Genomic DNA, 19,140 nt, shown 5'->3' with positions numbered 1-19,140 from the left:
AAGTGCTGAACTCTGATTGTGGAGGATACCTGTGGAAGGGGTAGAACCAGGAAGGTGTGGGACAAAGTGGTGAGAAAAGGTCTTTGGATGCTGGGCCTCACTGAAGAAATTCAAGCAAAGCCTGGTGGATGGATTCAAGCAGGGTTGTGTGCTGAGTGAAAGCTAAATGGCAACTGATACTTTCTTGCTGATAGTCTCCGCTTGTTGCCAACAGTTGCTGCTGGATTGTGGGTTGGTTACTCGTGACACCATTGCAAAACCTGAGACATTTTATTTTCAAAAACTTGTTTAAATTAGTTTGTGATGGGAAGCATATGTAAAGCAAGGTTTTCACTGTGTAATATCGACCAGAACAATAGATGTTGTTATACACCACTGATCACAATGTGCTTTCAATTATAAGAGCGCTGGTGGGATGGTGCTATTGAAGAGTCTGGCACCATTGGTATCGTGTATCGTTGGAGCACATCCTTTATGGAGTTAATATAAACATACAGCAATTCCTTGACTATTGCGAGTGTTATGTTCCAAAACCTCCCACAGAAATAATTAAAATCTAAAAAAATATAAATACCTATCGGCCACAGTAACCCGCGATATACTGAGGAGTCCACGATATAAATTTACATATATCTTTATATATAAAAGTCAAGTTGTGTGTCTGTGTCTCCTACGATTTAGATTCCTAACTACTCCCACATTTTGCGGTGCAGTTTAACCAAGAGCGGTTATCTTATAGTCGTGATTCATATCTAGCCCTTCTGGGTATTAGCGCGCGTCTACGATGAGTCTACGATTTAAAAAAAAATTTACCATAATTTTTCCGCATTTTTAATGCATTTTCGCTCGGTTTATATAAGGGAAGTAACTCTCCAAAAAATTGTATTATTAAATCTCAGAACATAAAAAGCTACAGTAACACTCCCCCTTTGTGGTTAGCCATATTGAGATGGCTATTATACTTTACATCTCTAAAAATGCTTATATAGTTATTTCCCTTACAAATCCGAGCAACGCCGGGCGATACTGCTAGTTTACATATAAACAGAAAAGTCTGTAACGTACTGAATAGCTTTCACCAGTAAATCAATCCTCTTTTTTTAACGAAGGCATACATGGGCAAAGCACACGATGCCAATTTCTTTGATGAAAGCATCAGAGCCCAGAGAATTCTGTGAAAATGTCAGACCTAGATTCTACATCTTCCGTATAAATTGTCTCCCCCCGTCCTGCATCCAATCAAGAACTGCCCTGTCTCCACATCCCCAATTATCTTGCCGTCTCCTGATTGTTAATTGTCTCGTTCTGTCTCCTGATTGTTACTCGTTAAATGTCCTGTCTCCCTTTTGTTAATTATACTGTCTCGTCTCCCCCATTGTCAATTGTTCTGCATTTCCATCCCACTCAATTTCTCTCCTGTCCTATCCACCAACCATTAACCCCTTAGCATTCAGATTCCTCTCTCAAATGTAATGCTTATTTACTTACTTTACTTTATTTTTATTCTTTTACTTGTTTCAGTCATTTGACTGCGGCCATGCTGGAGCACCGCCTTTAGTCGAGCAAATCGACCCCGGGACTTATTCTTTGTAAGCCCAGTACTTATTCTATCGGTCTCTTTTTGCCGAACCGCTAAGTGACGGGGACGTAAACACACCAGCATCGGTTGTCAAGCAATGCTAGGGGACAACACACACACACACACACATATATATAATATCTATATATATATATATATTATAGATATATATATATTGAAAAAAATGAGGTAATCAGATCGGATGGTTCAAATTTATAGATTTATTATATATTACATTTTTTTACATAATATATATCTATCATATCATTCGGATTATTAGCGCTTTCTCCCATTCCAGTGGGGTTTTCAAATCAAATCCATATATATATATATATACATACGACAGGCTTCTTTCAGTTTCCATCTACCAAATCCACTCACAAGGCTTTGGTCGGCCCGAGGCTATAGTAGAAGACATTTGCCCAAGATGCCACGCAGTGGGACTGAACCCGGAACCATGTAGTTCATAAGCAAGCTACTTACCACACAGCCACTCCTGCGCCTTCACATTGTTTTGAATTAATCATGCAAAGACATCGTAGCATTAAAATTTTGAGGATGTGATTGCTTATTCCTAGAATGACATTGTAGGATAAGTGTGCAAAGCCAGATCCGGCCAGCTTGAACACAGAACAGGTTAAATATCTGGGCCGGATATGGCCAGTTTAAATGCTAAAGGGTTAATTGTTGTCCCCTGAATCATTGTCCCCTTTCCTGTCCTGTTTTTTTCAATCATTAATTATTTTGTCCTATTTTGCACTAATTGTCCTGCCCTCTCTTCTCATCATTAATTCTGTCCTGTCTCCCAATCATTGTCCTGTCTCTTAATTATTAATTGTCCTATCTTATCCCCCCCACCCCCACCCATTAGCTGCCTTCTCCTGTCTCCCACTCATTAATTGTCCCTTATTTCCTTTTAATTATTTTGTCCTATTTTGCACTAATTGTCCTGCCCTCTCTTCTCATCATTAATTCTGTCCTGTCTCCCAATCATTGTCCTGTCTCATTAATTATTAATTGTCCTATCTTATCCCCACCCCCCAGCCCCCAGTCATTAGTTGCCTTCTCCTGCCCCCCCCCCTCATTAACTGTCCCTTATTTCCCTTTAATTGTTTTGTCCTATTTCACACTCATTAATTGTCCTGCCCTGTCTTCTAATCATTCATTGTTCTGTTCTATTGCGAAGTTGTGTAGCGTGGAAGTTAGGGATATTTGGCTCACAATCATAAGGTTGAGGGTTCGATTCCTGGCAGCACCTTGTGTTCTTGAGCAAGACACTTTATTTTCCATTACTCCAGTCCACCCATCTGCCAAAAACGAGTTGTACCTGTAATTCACAAGGGGCCAGCCTTGTCACTTTCTGTGTCACACTGAATCTCCCTAAGAACTACGTTAAAGGTATGTGCGTCTGTGGAGTACTCAGCCACTTGCACATTAATTTCACGAGCAGGCTTTTCCATTGATCGGATCAACTGGAATCTTCATCATCATAACCAATGGAATGCTTTGAGAACTATGTTAAGGGTACACATGTCTGTGGAGTACTCAGCCACTTGCACTTAAATTTCACAAGCAGGCTGTTCCATTGATTGGTTCAACTGGAACCCTCATCGTCATGACCGACGGAGTAGTGCCAGTTCTGTCCTATCTCCCAATCATTGTCCTATCCTGTCCCCCACCCAGACATTAACAGCTTTGGCCTGTCCTCCCCCCCACTCATAAACTGCCCTCATCTCACCCATGTCCCCTATTTCCTTTCTTTCCTTGACCAATACACACCCCATGTATTGTATCCCAACTAGCCAGCAATGAAGCCTCTATGCACGAGCTTGACCTACTAGAAAGCATAGCTTAATCTCCCTCAAACTACAACACAATATAGTAAACTGGGAAGGAAGCATTGGGATGATGCATAGCCCTGGACATTACGAATCTGATGGGGTGGTCACTGCTGGAATGGCCTTCATCATAGGGATAAACATCAGCCAACATTATATACCCTGATCATTTTCCACTGCCTTTATTTCGTTTTGTCTCTTTTCCCAGCCACCCTTTGTGTGTGTGTGTGTGTGTGCCCAGCCTAACCCTGTTTTCTCCACCATACCCTTATGCTATGTATACCACCCGTCTCCCAACCCCATACCCAGGTACCATGTCTCTACTCATTCATTTATTCAATTATCTTTGCTATGCTATATACACCCACACACACATACATGCAAGCACACATACATGTTTAATAAGTACGTATATTTGTATACACACACATATACATACAGACACACACTAACATTTAATTAGTACATGTATAAATGTCTATATATTTGTATGTGTGTGTGTATACACACAAATATATATGTAATCATAATCATCATCATCGTTTAACATCCATTTTCTGTGCTGGCATGGGTTCGATGGTTCGACTGGGGTCTGGGGAGCCAGAAGGCTGCACCAGGCTCCAGTCTGATCTGGCAGAGTTTCTACAGCTGGATGCCCTTCCTAACGCCAACCACTCCGTGGGTGTAGTGGGTGCTTTTTATGTGCCGCCGGCACAGGTGCCAGGGGAGGCTGGCAATGGCCACGATCTGTTGGTGCTTTTACGAGTCACCTACACAGATGCCAGTCAGGCGGCGCTGGCATCTGCCACGTTTGGATGGTGCTTTTAACGTGTTCATTATTCACTATGTTCCATGCTGGTATTGGTAGGGCAATTGAGCAGGATCCAACAGTTGTACTCTGCTCCAGTGTCTGCTCCAGCCTGGTTACCCTTCCTAATACCAACCACTTCACATGTTTGCTGGATGCTCTCTTTTTTCATTACACCAGCACTAATAGCTTAGAAGACCAAGATCCTTGTTGGGGCGGTAGAGGACAACGATTGGGAGATAGGACAGAACTGGCACTGCTCCGTCAGTCGTGACGATGAGCGTTCCAGTTGATCAAATCAATGGAACAGCCTACTCATGAAATTAACATGCAAGTGGCTGAGTACGCCACTGACATACATGCCCTTTGAAGACTAAGATCCTCTTAGATTGAATTCAGGTGGGAGTGGGTGTAGAGAGGGAATTGGCTTTGTGCTGAGAGCGAAGGGGTTCCAAATATGGAAGAAGTGGTTGAGTGATCAATGTAAAATGTGTATGGAGAGGACAGCATTATGACCAAAAGCTGGATAATTATGGACCTACTACCACAGCTGGTAGCAAAAGTTTTTTTTCCCTCGGAGTGAAGGGGCAGTTTGAGTGATGCTTACATTAGCACTGTGATGCTACATGGTAGTGAGACATGGGCCTTGAATGCAAAGGACATGAGATGACTGGAAAGAAATGAAGTGAGCGTGGTTCATTGGATGTGCAATGTATGTGTGCACAAATGACATTAGGAATGTTTTGAGAGAAAAACTAGACTATAAAAGGAATCAGGTGTGGTGGGCAAAAAAGGAAACTGCACCCAGTCCACTCTGTAAAGTGGTTGGTGTTAGGAAGGGCATCCAGCTGTAGAAACCATGAGAAAGCAGACACTGGAGCCTGATGCTGTCCTCTGGAGTGTTAGATTCTGGCACATGCCAACATGGAAGACAGATATTGAATGGTGACGATTATGATGATTTCTATTTAGACATGCATACACACGCTTATGTATGTGTAAAAATATACAGACACGCATGTATATAAATATGTGCAGACATATACTGACAAAAATGTATGTGTGTGTATATATATATATATATATATATATATATATATATATATATATATACACACACAACACACACATCATACACATACACACATATATATTGCGAGATAGAACAAGATGATATCTGCTTTTTATGGATACCTTATCCAATTTCTGCTGTTTTATCAGCATTTATGTGTTTGAAAATAAAATTATCATCCTGTTTGTATCTCGCAACACACATTTCAATGCTCATAAAAACCACCATTAATTACATTATTGTAGTAATATATATATATATATATATATATATATATATATATATACACATAGTAATTTGAGGGAATATTATTCCAAACTTACAGGGAAAAATTCAATTTAGAAATACTAAATCCAATTTCACAAAATATATTATTTATATATATATATATATATATATATATATATAAATTAGAAAAAAAAAACACCTTTTATCAATTCAATAATGAAAAAAATAAATTATACCATTTAGAAAAATTACATATTATAGAAAGATTAAATATAAGATAAAACATATACATACATGCATCCATACATCCATACATAAATAATACAAGAAGTTGAAAATGTTTTCATATTATAGTCACCATTACACATGTTCCATTTGCTAATAAGAACTGCAGAGTTTTACATGCTACACGAGGAACCAGCTGGGATCTTACCCTTCCTTCCTTCCTACTTAGCATATATATATATATATATACATACACACACATATATACATCCACATTTATAGACATATATGCACATGCTCACACACCTGTACACATAGTTTGTACCTGTCTCCATTTAAAAATAATGACGACTATTCTGTGTTTCCGTTGTTTAAAAAAAACCTTGTTCTTCTTGCTGCTGTTGTTGTTGTTGTTGTTGTCCTTGTTGTTGACGTTGATGATGATGATGATGATGTTTGCATGTGGCCTGTCCTCTTGAATTTGCCGTCTACCTACCTCGTTGGCCTAACATTAGCCGTTCATTGATCAGTTTACAGGAGATGTGGCCCACCAACATACCCTCAGAGCACGATGATATTGGGTGAGGTTTTCTTAAACTGCTCTTCACTGCCTCTCTTTCCGCCGTATATTCCAATTAGTGTCTTTTCATTAAGTCATACCATTAACGAATACTTATTATTGTTGTCATTATTTGTTCTCTCTCTCTTTCTGTCTCTCTATCTCTATTTATCTATCTATCTCTTTATATATATATATATATATTTCTCTCTGTATATTTCTCAGTTTTTTTACTACTGCCTCTCTCCCACCCCACCACCATACACACACACACACAGGTCTTTTAAACATGTGCCCCTCGTCCCTGTGAAACTTGGGGGTCATTTAAGCATACATGTTCTCTCCCCAACCCCCACCCACCCTCATATCCCCCCCCCATCATGCCATAGGTCTATCGCATTCTGTCACGAGACAGATGTGTTGTGTTGCCTTTCGTGAAGAAGTTTACGAGTTTCCTAAACATTAATTAGCATTAATTAGCAAACACTTACCTCCAACACTTCACTTTCTGCATGAAACAAGCCTAATGGGTTGGTTAGAAATAGCCGCCAAATCTCCCTCGAATCACCTCATAGCTAGACTTGACAGAAAAATCGACCCAGTCTCACTTGAATCGCACCTCAATCTCTTATGCATGCACTTGCTAGCTAGGCTTGGTAGAAATAACAGCCAAATATCCCTCAGACCATACCATACTACTTTGTGTACGTATATCATGGATGCGCCATTGAAGGAGGCCTCTACATAGTTAGACATGTTAGAAGCATCAGCTAAACATCCCTCAAAAAAATACTCTACTGTCTTATCTATAATATACTTTTTACTTATTTCAGTCATTTGACTGCGGCCATGCTGGAGCACCGCCTTTAATCGAGCAACTCAACCCCGGGACTTATTCTTTTGTAAGCCCAGTGCTTATTCTATCGGTCTCTTTTGCCGAACCGCTAAGTAACGGAGACATAAACACACCAGCATCGGTTGTCAAGCAATGCTAGGGCGACAAACACACACGCATATATATACATATATACGATAGGCTTCTTTCAGTTTCCGTCTACCAAATCCACTCACAAGGCTTTGGTCGGCCCGAGGCTATAGTAGAAGACACTTGCCCAAGGTGCCACGCAGTGGGACTGAACCCGGAACCATGTGGTCGGTAAACAAGCTACTTACCACACAGCCACTCTTGCGCCTGTATATGTATAAGTTGATGAAAGAGATCTCTACATGGTAGACTTAGTAGAAATAGCAGCCAAATTGCCCTCAAATCACACTGTACTGTCTTATGTATGTATGAACCAATGTGGGAGACCTCTACCTGGTAGGATTAGTGGTGAAAAGTCCCTCATACCACATCCTACTGTTTTATGCATGGATATATGAGTCAGTGAAGGAGGCCTCTACATAGCAGCTAGAGCTGGTAAGAAAAGCAGCTAAATTTCCCTCAGATCACATCCTATTGTCTTGTGTATGCATGAAGCAATATGGAAGACCTATATATTTGTAGCTAGACCTGCTACAAATAGCAGTCAAATTTCCCTTAGGTCACACCCTAGGGTAAAAGGGGAAAGACCCCCTTCAGTCATAAAATATTGTGGGATTGCAACTAGAAAGTTCCCCTCTGAGGCACAAATCTGGGCAAGGTTGTTTATGGAAGACCAGCAGTTGCCCATGCATACCAGCCTCCCCTTTTCATGCCACCGATGTTACCCAAGGGAGGGGCAAAGGGGCCAATACAGCCTGGCGCCAGTGACGTTGCAACAGAGTGAACTGGAGCAACGTGAAGTAAAGTGTCTTGCCCAAAAACACAACACACAGCTGGGAATCGAACTCATTACCTCATGACTGTGAGTCTGATGCACTAACCACTGAGCCATGTGCCTTCATACACACACACACACACACACATTCATGCACAAACACATATATAAACCCACGAGCACAAAAAGAAGACAACATGAGAACAAATTTTAGGAAATGTAGTTTTAGTGTAGCACTGAAAAAGCGAAGTAATGGGTCTTAACTTTTCGGATGTCAGTCCTTCATCAGAATTATTAAAAGAATGAGTCGGGTTGATTGGGAGATATGTATACATACATATATATATATATCTATATATATATATATATATATATATAATATATATACATATATATATATGTATGTATGTGTATATATATGTGTATATATATATATATATATATATATAATATATATAATATATATATATATATATATATATACATATTCATATATATTCATTCACACACGTACACATTGCCATTGATATCAGCGCTTAACGAATCTCAGCAACTACCTAATTACATTTAAAATCACAACTACCTTAATTACTAACCTCCCAAGGGTATTTTTTTTCTTTAGAGGAGATTTCTTACAATATAGAAGGGGCCCTTCCTTTTACCTCCACATTATTTTAATTCTGTTATTATTAATTTATTATTATTAATTTATTATTATTATTATTATTATTATTATTATTATTATTATTTTGCCTTTCTTTTTCAAAAATTTTTTCCTGCCCTCTCTGAATATATTTACATAAATTATTCTTCAAACATTCAACAAGCTTTTCTCGTTGTTCTAATTAATTTAATTTATCGCATTAATTATTATTTTCTTTCTTTGTTATGGTTTGGTTACAGTGTTTCTTTTTCTTCTTTTTTTTTTCCTTTTTTATTTGCTTAGAGTTTTCATTTTTTGTTGTGTTTCTTTCTTTTCTTGGTTTATATTTTTATGTATATTTTCGTTGTTGGTGTTGTATTTTTTTTACATTTTCTTGTTGTTGTTTGTTTTTGTTTTCTTACTATTTTTTTTCTTGTTTTTTTTTTCTTTCTAAATTTTATCTTTATTTTTTTTTTCATTTTATTTTCTATTTTGTTTCATTTTATTTTCTTGGTTAAAATCTTTCAAAAAAGTTTATATATACATCCTTGTTAGATCTTAAATGGCTGATTAACCCCCATCCTAGCCCTGCTACATTGCCCCCGCCTTGTAATAACCACTGCCTTCACCACCACCACCACTACACTTTCATTCATCCCCTACTGCCCCTCAGAGACAATCGACCCTCCCTTCAGTTTAAACACCCTCATAGGGGTTAGCGTGACTTCTCTCTGCTGTCCTCCTTTGTAGTTCTTTGTTGTCATGTTTGTGGGGTCGAGGGCCCCACCAAGATCTTCCTTCATCCTTTCTCCTTATGTCCTCTTTGGTCAGCCTCTTTCACCTGTCCATTCTTCTTGCATCTCCTCGTCCCCTCATCGTTTAACACCTGCCTTCCACATTGGCCTGGATTGGACGGTTTGACAGGGGTCGACCAGGCAGAAGACTGCAGCAGGCCTCTGTCTCTGTTTTGCAGTGGGTTTTATGACTGGACGCCCTTCCTAATGCCGACCACCCCGTAGAGTGGGCTCGGTGCTTTTTACGTGGCCCCAGTACAGGTGGGGTCAGTTTTATCCTCGCCAGTTCCTGTTCTCCATTACACACCACATCTCCGTACAAGCCAAGCCTTCTCTCTTGCTTGCTGTGTCCGAGTTGTCCTGCACCCAGTTTGTCTTTGCGTTCATGATGATGATGATGATATATAGTTTCAGTGATTGGTCTGTGGCCATGCTGGGGCACCAGCTTGTAGGGTTTAGTCAAGGGTTTTTGTAAAGTCTGAAATCTAATCTATTGTAGTGGTGGAGGACAAATGCCTCACACACACACACACACACACACACACACACACACATGCATTTGCCCCTTCTGATGTTGGACAAATGTAGACCCATTCGGTCCTGTTTCCGTCTCTGTTCTTCTCAACCCTGTCACCAACCCTTTCCCTCTCTCCTGTTTCCTGTTATACTTGCCTCGTCCTCCCTTCTTACCATTTCCTCATCTCTCCCCCTGGGACCATCACACTCTCTCTCTTGCTCACTCGTTCCCCCTCAGGTACAGGGACCACATTAGGCCCTTAGCCTTGCAAGCTGGTGTCATGCGAGAAGCCCCTGTTACCCTTTGTGAAGTGGTTGGCATTAGAAAGGACATCTAATTGTAGAAACCCAGCCAAAGAAGACATTGGAGCAGGTTGCTGTCTTTAGATGCATCAGACCCTTTCAAATTCTCTAACTCATGCCATCATGGAAAAAGGGCGTTTAGGCCCTTAGCTTCCAGATTACGTTGTCAAATGTAATGCATATTTATTCTTGTTGTTTTGAATTAATTAATTGTTCATTTAATTAATCTCTTAGCTTTGAGATTCCAATGCTGCGATTGTCTGTTTTTTTAGAATGTCATTGTAGGGTAGGTGTGAGAGGCCAGGTCTGACCAGTTTGAACATCATCATGTAATGTCCATTTTCCATGCCGGCATGCGTTGGACAGCAGCTGACCAGCTAAAGGGCTGTTCAGGTTCCCTGTCTGTTTTGGCAGGGTTTCTACGGCTGGATGTCCTTCATAACACCGTGCTGGGTACTTTAACCCATCACCAGTATGCTCTTTTATTCTTATACTTGTTTCAGTCATCTGACTGCGGCCATGCTGGAGCACCGCCTTTAGTCGAGCAAATCGACTCCGGGACTTATTCTTTGTAAACCCAGTACTTATTCTATTGGTCTGTTTTGCCGAACCGCTAAGTGACGGGGACGTAAACACACCAGCATCGGTTGTCAAGCAATGCTAGGGGGACAAACAGACACACACGCATATATATATATATGACAGGCTTCTTTCAGTTTCCGTCTACCAAATCCACTCACAAGGCATTGGTCGGCCCGGGGCTATAGCAGAAGACACTTGCCCAAGGTGCCACGCCGTGGGACTGAACCTGGAACCATGTGGTTGGTTAGCAAGCTACTTACCACACAGCCACTCCTGCGCCTATATGGGTGCTTTTTTTAATGTGCCACCAGCCCCTTGAAGCCCACAAGACTAGGGATGCCCAGCTGGAGTGGGTTGCAGGGGACGAGCCTGTATGCAAGGGCCAATCATGGTTTCACTTAGCTTGATGTGTCTTTCCAAGTGCAGTAAACCACCAGGAGCCTCAGTCCCCTGTCATCCCCTCTGTAAGCCCCAATACCCCATAGATCCTTTCTCACCTCTTCATCCCACCCCTTCCACATGTTCCCTCTGCAATTAAACATCAGCATCTCTTTACGCAGCTCTCCTCATTCATCCCATGACCACCCCCGAGCACTTGTCTCTCTTGCACAATACATCTGATGTTTGAGCCTTAATGGGGCTCATTTAAATAATCAAAGAACTAAACGATGGTGATGGTATTACGAAGTGTAATATGTTAGGGGATAATCTTCACCTAATCCCTAAGGGTTGGTATAATCCCTGGCACTCCAACCCTTGTAGTTTGTACCCTTGCACTCCCTGTGTTAGAAATCATCATTATTAAGGTTGAGCATCCGAGTTCAAATCCCAGTAGAATTTTGTCATTTGAGAGGGTGTTGTGTTGGGGGATGGGGAAGGGGTGTCAGCAAGCAAAGTCCTTTAGTATTGGACCTTATATATTTCTTGTTGTTGCTGTTGTTGTTACTGTTGTTGTTGCTGTTGTTATTGTTGTTGTTTGTGAGGTTAGTGCCATGCTGTAAACCATTAAGGTCACAACTGAGTTTCTCCTCTGAGTTCCAGGTTCAAATCCCGTCAGCGTTAGACTTTACTATTTGTTGAGCTGGCAGAATCGTTAGCACGTCGGGCGAAATGCGTAGCCGTATTTCGTCTGTCGTTACGTTCTGAGTTCAAATTCCGCCGAGGTCGACTTTGCCTTTTATCCTTTCGAGGTCGATAAATAAAGTACCAGTTATGCACTGGGGTCGATGTAATCGACTTAATCCCTTTGTCTGTTTTTATTTGTTCCCTCTATATTTAGCCCCTTGTGGGCAATAAAGAAGTAAAAATCGTAAGCAGCATTTCATCCGTCTTTACATTCTGAGTTCAAATTCCACCGAGGTCGATTTTACCTTTAGTTCTTCCAGGGTTGGAATAAGTAGATCCATATAATCTACTTATTCCACCCCACCCCACCCCCACACACTTCTGAAATTTCTGGCCTTGTGCCGAAATTTAGAAAGTAATATTTAGTGACATCTGTTTACAGATTGATTTCAGACCCGCTCCTGGCCCCTCCACTTCCACGCACCAGTGATACCCTCATCCCACCCTCCTGACATGGTCAACTATCATTCCTTTGCCATCACTGTGCAGGAGCCAGGGGCTTCACAAACTCTTTACAGCGTAGGGGTAAAAAAAAGTTGTCCCGTGGTTATTTGTGTTAGTTTTGACATCACTACCTTCCTTGTGCATCTCCTCCATAGCAAGACGTTTATGTAGGTACCCCTATCATACTTTAGTCTTTCAATACTTGGCATACATCCACCCACTTTCACCTTCTGCTCCCAAATACTTCCTCATAGTAATGAGAGATTTTCCCTCTCCTTTTCTGTCTTGCAAGTGGCATAGCAACCTCACTGATGCTGGTGCCACATAAAAAGCACCCAGTACATTCTGTAAAGTGGTTGGCATTAGGAAGGGCATCCAGCCTTAGAAACCATGCCTGTGCTTCTCCGTCTCTCTTACTTCAGCCTTTCAACACCTGGCATAAAGCTACCCACCTCCACCTTCTCCCAAATTTTACCTCTTAGCAGAGGGAATTTTTCCCCTTTGTTTTTTCTCTGTCTTGCAAGTTACACAACAACCTCACTAGTGCTAATGCCATGTAAAAAGCACCCAGTACACTCTGTAAAGTGGTTGGCATTAGGAAGCCATAGAAACCATGCTATAGATTACATTGGAGCTTACCATTACCTTAAGGCCCGTCAGATACTGTCAAACTGTCCAGCCTATGCCAACAGGGACAGTGGACATTAAACGACGATGAAACAATGACGATGGTTCAGGGTTCAAATTGACTTGTGCATAAATTTAGGAATTAAAATGTCCTGCCTAGTCATACGTAATGCCATCTCATTTCTGCATCATGATAACTGAGTACAAGTGTTTGGAATACTCAACCACTTGCAGGAACTAAGTAACTTGCAAGACAAAGATCCTTTGTGAGGGGAGGGGGCCATCGGAAGTGGGGATCTTGTGTCGGATAATGAAAGGTTAGAGTGAGACAGAGAGACAGAAACGGGTGTCTTTATGCCATGATGATGATGATGATGATGATATATATGCACATACATGTGTGTATACATACATATAGCTATGTATGTATATATATATATATATATATATATATATACACACATTTTTTATGTTTCTTTTCTCTTTACTTACACTGGTTTTCTTGTGTGTTTACTCTGACATACACATGCATATATATATGTGTATATATATATATATATATATATACACACACACATATGTGTGTGTGCGCATTTTTTATGCTCATACTCTCATTCTCTCTCTCTCTCCCCCCCCCACTGTTTCACACACACTCACTTATGGTGCATTTGGCAAGGCACATTAGTTCTTTTTCTGTTCATTTCTAATTATTGGTGTTGTTGCTAACAGTGTTGTAGTTGATGTTGTTGGCTATGATGTTGTTGTTGTTGCATTTGCTGCTATTGTCAGCAGCAGTGTAGTTGTTGCTAATGCTTGGGGAGGGGTGGGAGCAAGGTGCTTGTCGTTGCTAACCGTACTGTGGATATTGTTGCTAGCAATGTTGTGGCGGTGGTGGCTGTTGTTTTTTGCTTCTCTTAATGTTGCTATTGATGTTGGGTTTGCTTTTTCTTTTTTTTTTCTTTTTACTGTTGTTAATGGTGTGTTGGGTGCTGTTGCTAACAGTGTCGGTGTTGCTATTGCTATTGTAGTTACTAGCATTGTTTGTAGTTGTTGTTAACTATGCTGACTTGGGTGTTGTTGCCATCGCCGTAGCAGCAGCAGCAGTAGTTGTTGCTAACAATGCTTCCGGTGTTGCTGTTGTGATCATTGTTATTGTTGTTGCTAACAGTGTTATCGGTGTTGTAGTGTTTGTTACTAATGTTGTTAACTCATGGCACCATGGTTGTCGTTGCTAACAGTGCTTGAGCGCGTCGTTGCTATTTGCCGACAGTGTTTGGTTGCGGTGTTGTCAGACATGAGTGTAGTGCTGTTGTTGTTGTTGTTGCTAACGGTGATGCTATTGTCGGTTATTGTACTGTTTGATTATTTTTGTGGCAGACTCGGTAGAGTGCTAGACTGTATTGATATCGCTTTGCGTTCTGAGCTCCAATCTCACCAACATCCAATTGGTTTTTTTTTTTCTCATCTCTCTGTGGTAAATACAATAAGATACCAGTAATGTCCTAGGGTGAATTCATTTAAGTATACATACTCCCCACATGACAAAAAATGTCCCCTTTGTGGAATTAGTTGTGGTTGGAAAAGAAAGCATATGATCAGCATACCTAGGTTTATTATTATTATTATTATGGCACCTGTGTCGGTGGCACATAAAAAACACCATTCGAGCGTGGCCGTTCGCCAGCCTCGTCTGGCACCTGTGTCGGTGGCACATAAAGAAACACCATCCGAGCGTGGCCGTTCGCCAGCCTCATCTGGCACCTGTGTCGGTGGCACATAAAAAACACCATTCGAGCGTGGCTGTTCGCCAGCCTCGTCTGGCACCTGTGTCGGTGGCACATAAAAAAACACCATCCGAGCGTGGCCGTTTGCCAGCCTCGTCTGGCACCTGTGTCGGTGGCACATAAAAAACACCATTCGAGCGTGGCCGTTTGCCAGCCTCGTCTGGCACCTGTGTCGGTGGCACATAAAAAACACCATCCGAGCGTGGCCGTTCGCCAGCCTCGTCTGGCACCTGTGTCGGTGGCACATAAAAAACACCATCCGAGCGTAGCCGTTCGCCAGCCTCGTCTGGCACCTGTGCGGGTGGCACATAAAAAGCACCCACTACACTCACGGAGTGGTTGGCGTTAGGAAGGACATCCAGCTGTAGAAACACTGCCAGATCAGACTGGAGCCTGGTGCAGCCTTTGGGCTTCCCAGACCCCAGTTGAACCGTCCAACCCATGCTAGCATGGAAAGCGGACGTTAAATGATGATGATGATTATTATTATTATTATTGTTATTATTATTAAGGCTACAAGCTGGCAAAATTGTTATGATATTTGGCAAACTGCTTCGTGGCATTTTGTCCCTCCTTGCATTATGAGCTCCAATTCTGCCGAGGTCAACTTTGCCTTTCATCCCTGTCTGAATCGATAATGTAAATACCAGTGAAACACTGGGGGTCAATGTAGCGGACTAGCCCCTCTCCCCCTACCAAATTCCAGGCCTTGTGCCTATAGTAGAAAGGACTAATTACTATTGGTTATTGTCGGGCCTTGTGGCTGTTGTTGTTGTTGTTGTTGTTGGGGCAGTGAGCTGGCTGAAGCATTAGCATGTTGGGTGAAACGCTTAGAAGCATTGTCGTCTGTCTGTCTTTACATTCTGAGTTCAAATTCCACCGAGGTCGACTTTGCTTTTTATTCCTTTCGGAGTAGATGAAATAAATACTAGTTGAGCACTTGGGTCAGTGTAATCGACTAGCCCCTGCCCCTGCCCCAAATTTCCAACCCTGTGCCTATAGTAGAAAGGATTATTATTGTTAGTAGTAGTAGTGGTGTAGGGTGGTGCGAAAGTCTTGTTGTCACTCCCTACCGCAGAGTAATAAGAATAACCGTAGGTAAAAAATATTTGAGAATTTCTGAAATTCTAGATTCAGGGCCGTGGAGTCGAAGCAAAAAGTTCCCACTCCTCTGCTATTGGCACCTCCGACTCCGACTCCTCTTTATGTAATCAAGTGATTGTGGTCTGCATATCTCATAAAGCATATGTTTGTACTTTGAGTAGACCTCCACGACGGTGGAGTGACGATTTCAAGAGGACGATTGGGATCACATGGATGAGAAAGGCGCGATCCAGAGAGGAGTGGACAGCGTGCTGTGACCAGCGGTGTCAAATGGACGCCTGACGGACAGGTCGGTCAAAGTGATCAAGGTGATATCTCATAACTGGTTTAGATTAAAGAATAAAGATATCGCGAGTCAGAGTCGTTATAGTTTTACCGACTCTGATTCCGACTCCAGCTACTCCTTAGTTGTTCCCTATTCCGACCCCATGGCCCCTGTCCAGATTTCCAGCGAAGGGCAACTTAGAATCACGAGAGCACACAAAACAAATGTTTCGCCGACAACAAGCACATCAGATATATATACGTCCAGCGCTGTACAGAGTCCACCAATGTATACAGACATCGGGAAAGGAAAAATCTGCGGAAACATTTTAATTCGGTGTTATGGCAATTTGTTAAAACATTAAAAAGGTATTTACGTATATAGAGGTACTTCTACAAATTAGATATTCATATAGGTTTTTCCATTCCTGAGGTGTGTCTGCATTTTCTTAGCGGGCCCTTTACAAACCCACACTCAGAGACCTTATACATCAAGTCCCTCTATTGCATGCACACGCTGTTTCCTTCGACCAGGTTTCACTCACACCAGGAACCGTGTTTGACGACACATAACCAAGGTGCCGTGCTGTGTTGTGTTGTGGTGTTCATCCCGGAAACGCGAGATGTAATTCTATGTTGTGATCATCTGTTTGCTGTGCATGTATGTTTAATGTCGTCCTGTCTTTCCAGGTGCCGCCCCTGCCAAGTCCACTGACTCTGACACGAAGCCGTCGACACAGAAGCTGGAGGAGGACAGCAACAGCTCCGCAGCGACAAACGAGTCGGCAGGACCCAAAGATTCTGATCAATCCCAGAATGCACAAAAACAGGAAGTACCGAAAGATACACAGTCCACACAGGTAAGGTCATAAGGTCATCGTGTTGCTACAAGACTTTTTGTTTTGTGTTTTTTTTAAAGTTTACTGTGCCCGTATATATATATATATATATATATATACAAAATTTAAAGGACTGACCACTAAAAGTGGACGGTCAACATGCTAGATATAGACGTCAAATCGCTATTTTCCACAAAGAATATGAGTAGAAGCTTTTTTTTAACAAAGTTTACCCTGGAAATCACCTGTGTAAATTACACAGGTGCTCAAATTCCATGGGTTTTTACAGTAATTATTCCAGTAGTCTAGTGTAGGCATGGACAGCCTGTTTCGAAGAAAGTTCATCCGGCGCGTTGCAGGTTGCTCACAGGTTGCAGGTTGCCCATGGGTTGCAGGTTGCCCTCGGCTTGCAGGTTGCCCTCGGGTTGCAGGTTGCCCTCGGGTTGCAGGTTGCCCATGGGTTGCAGGTTGCCCATGGGTTGCATATTGCCCTCGGCTTGCAGGTTGCCCTCAGCTTGCAGGTTACCCACGGTTGCAGGTTGCCCGTGACTGGCCACGTGTGCTGTATGGGTGTCAGTGTTTTGTTATGTTGCAGTGTGATGTCAGTTTGTGCATTGTTGTCTGTGGTGCAGTATCGATGCTGCCCTTATCTGATCCCTTTTCTTCTCTTCCATGTCCCCTTGCAGACTCCGACGGAAGCTGCAGCTGAAAGTGACGTCGATGCGGAGTTTTCAAACTGGAGGAAAGTCTGCTGTGAAGAATTCGAATTGGAAGCTGAGAATATTGAGAAACTGATCAACCGAGACATTGCTGGTGAGGGTTCAATTTCACCTTGTGTGCTGCTTCACTTCTTCACGCATCCTGACACATTTTGATATCTTCACACCTTTACTTCACCACTTTGCCTTTTCACCTTTTCATGTTTTCAAAACTTCTCATCTTCTCATTATTTTAACAATTTTCTATATTCTTGCCTTTGTATCTTCACACTGTCTCAACTCCTCATTTGAACGTCAGATTTTCGTAATTTAACATCTTAACATCTTCACAACATCTCATCTTCACCACCCCCTTGCCTTCACAACCTACCCTTCTTCAAAACCCTCTCATCTTCAAAACCCTCTCTTTTTCATGGCCTTCTCGTCTTCACAACCTTCTCATCATCACGGCCCTCTCATCTTCCCAGCCCTCTTGTCTTCACAACCCTCTTGTCTTCACAACCCTCTCGTCTTCCCAGCCCTCTCGTCTTCATGGCCCTCGCATCTTTCCAGCCCTTGTGTCTTCATGGCCCTCTTGTCTTCCCAGCCCTCTTGTCTTCCCAGCCCTCGCGTCTTCCCGGCCCTTGCGTCTTCCTGGCCCTCTCGTTTTCCCAGCCCTCATGTCTTCCCGGCCCTCGTGTCTTCATGGTCCTCTTGTCTTCCCAGCCCTCGCATCTTCCCGGCCCTCGTGTCTTCCTGGCCCTCGTGTCTTCCTAGCCTTCATGTCTTCCCAGCCCTCATGTCTTCCTGGCCCTCGCGTCTTCTTGGCCCTCTCGTCTTCAAGACATTGCATCTAAACAGTGTCATGTCTTCAAGACATCCACATCTTCACAGCATCACGTTATCACCAACTTTATATCTTCATATATCATCTGAACATTGTCCCAACCTCACAGCATCACTTCTTTACAACTTAACATCTTGACGTTTTCATCGTTTCTTATAGTTCTTGGATTTATTTGATTCCTTCCCTCTCTCTCTCTCTCTCAACAATTGCCAAGAAGAAACGAAGGGTGTAACATTAGAGACAGAGAGATAGACAGATGGATGGACACTGGAGGGAAGATGAAGACAGAGAGAAAAGTTAGGACAGATGGACAGACGGGGTGGGGAGGACACAGGGATTTGGGACTGAGGTTAGGGAAGGAGGGAGACAGGGTGGTGGACACTAACTAAAGGAGACAGACAGTGAGACAAGGAGGTATATACATGTGTGTGTATATGTGTGTATACACTTTTGGGTATCTGTGTGTGTATACATGTGTTTATACATATGTGTATGCTTGTG

The 19,140-nt window shown here is 42.2% G+C and overlaps 1 protein-coding gene across 9 annotated transcripts in view; it reads left to right on the top strand.

Moving 5' to 3' along the window:
• Positions 1-19,140, top strand: part of LOC115226296 — a 109,680-nt gene that overhangs the window by 84,678 nt on the left and 5,862 nt on the right. For 7 of the 9 annotated variants that reach the window (XM_029797286.2, XM_036515182.1, XM_036515181.1 and 4 more), the window contains 3 exons: positions 6,281-6,331; positions 16,946-17,115; positions 17,781-17,907. In XM_029797286.2, the coding sequence (XP_029653146.1) occupies positions 6,281-6,331; positions 16,946-17,115; positions 17,781-17,907 (348 nt within the window). The remainder of the gene's footprint in view (positions 1-6,280; positions 6,332-16,945; positions 17,116-17,780; positions 17,908-19,140) is intronic. The other 2 variants (XM_029797288.2, XM_029797287.2) reach the window with 1 other exon arrangement.

The sequence above is a fragment of the Octopus sinensis genome, linkage group LG30, assembly GCF_006345805.1.
Source record: "Octopus sinensis linkage group LG30, ASM634580v1, whole genome shotgun sequence".
NCBI classification, from domain to species: Eukaryota; Metazoa; Mollusca; class Cephalopoda; order Octopoda; family Octopodidae; genus Octopus; species Octopus sinensis.
The sequence above is the reverse complement of the archived record's forward strand: the minus strand, read 5'-3'. Positions and strand labels throughout refer to the sequence as shown.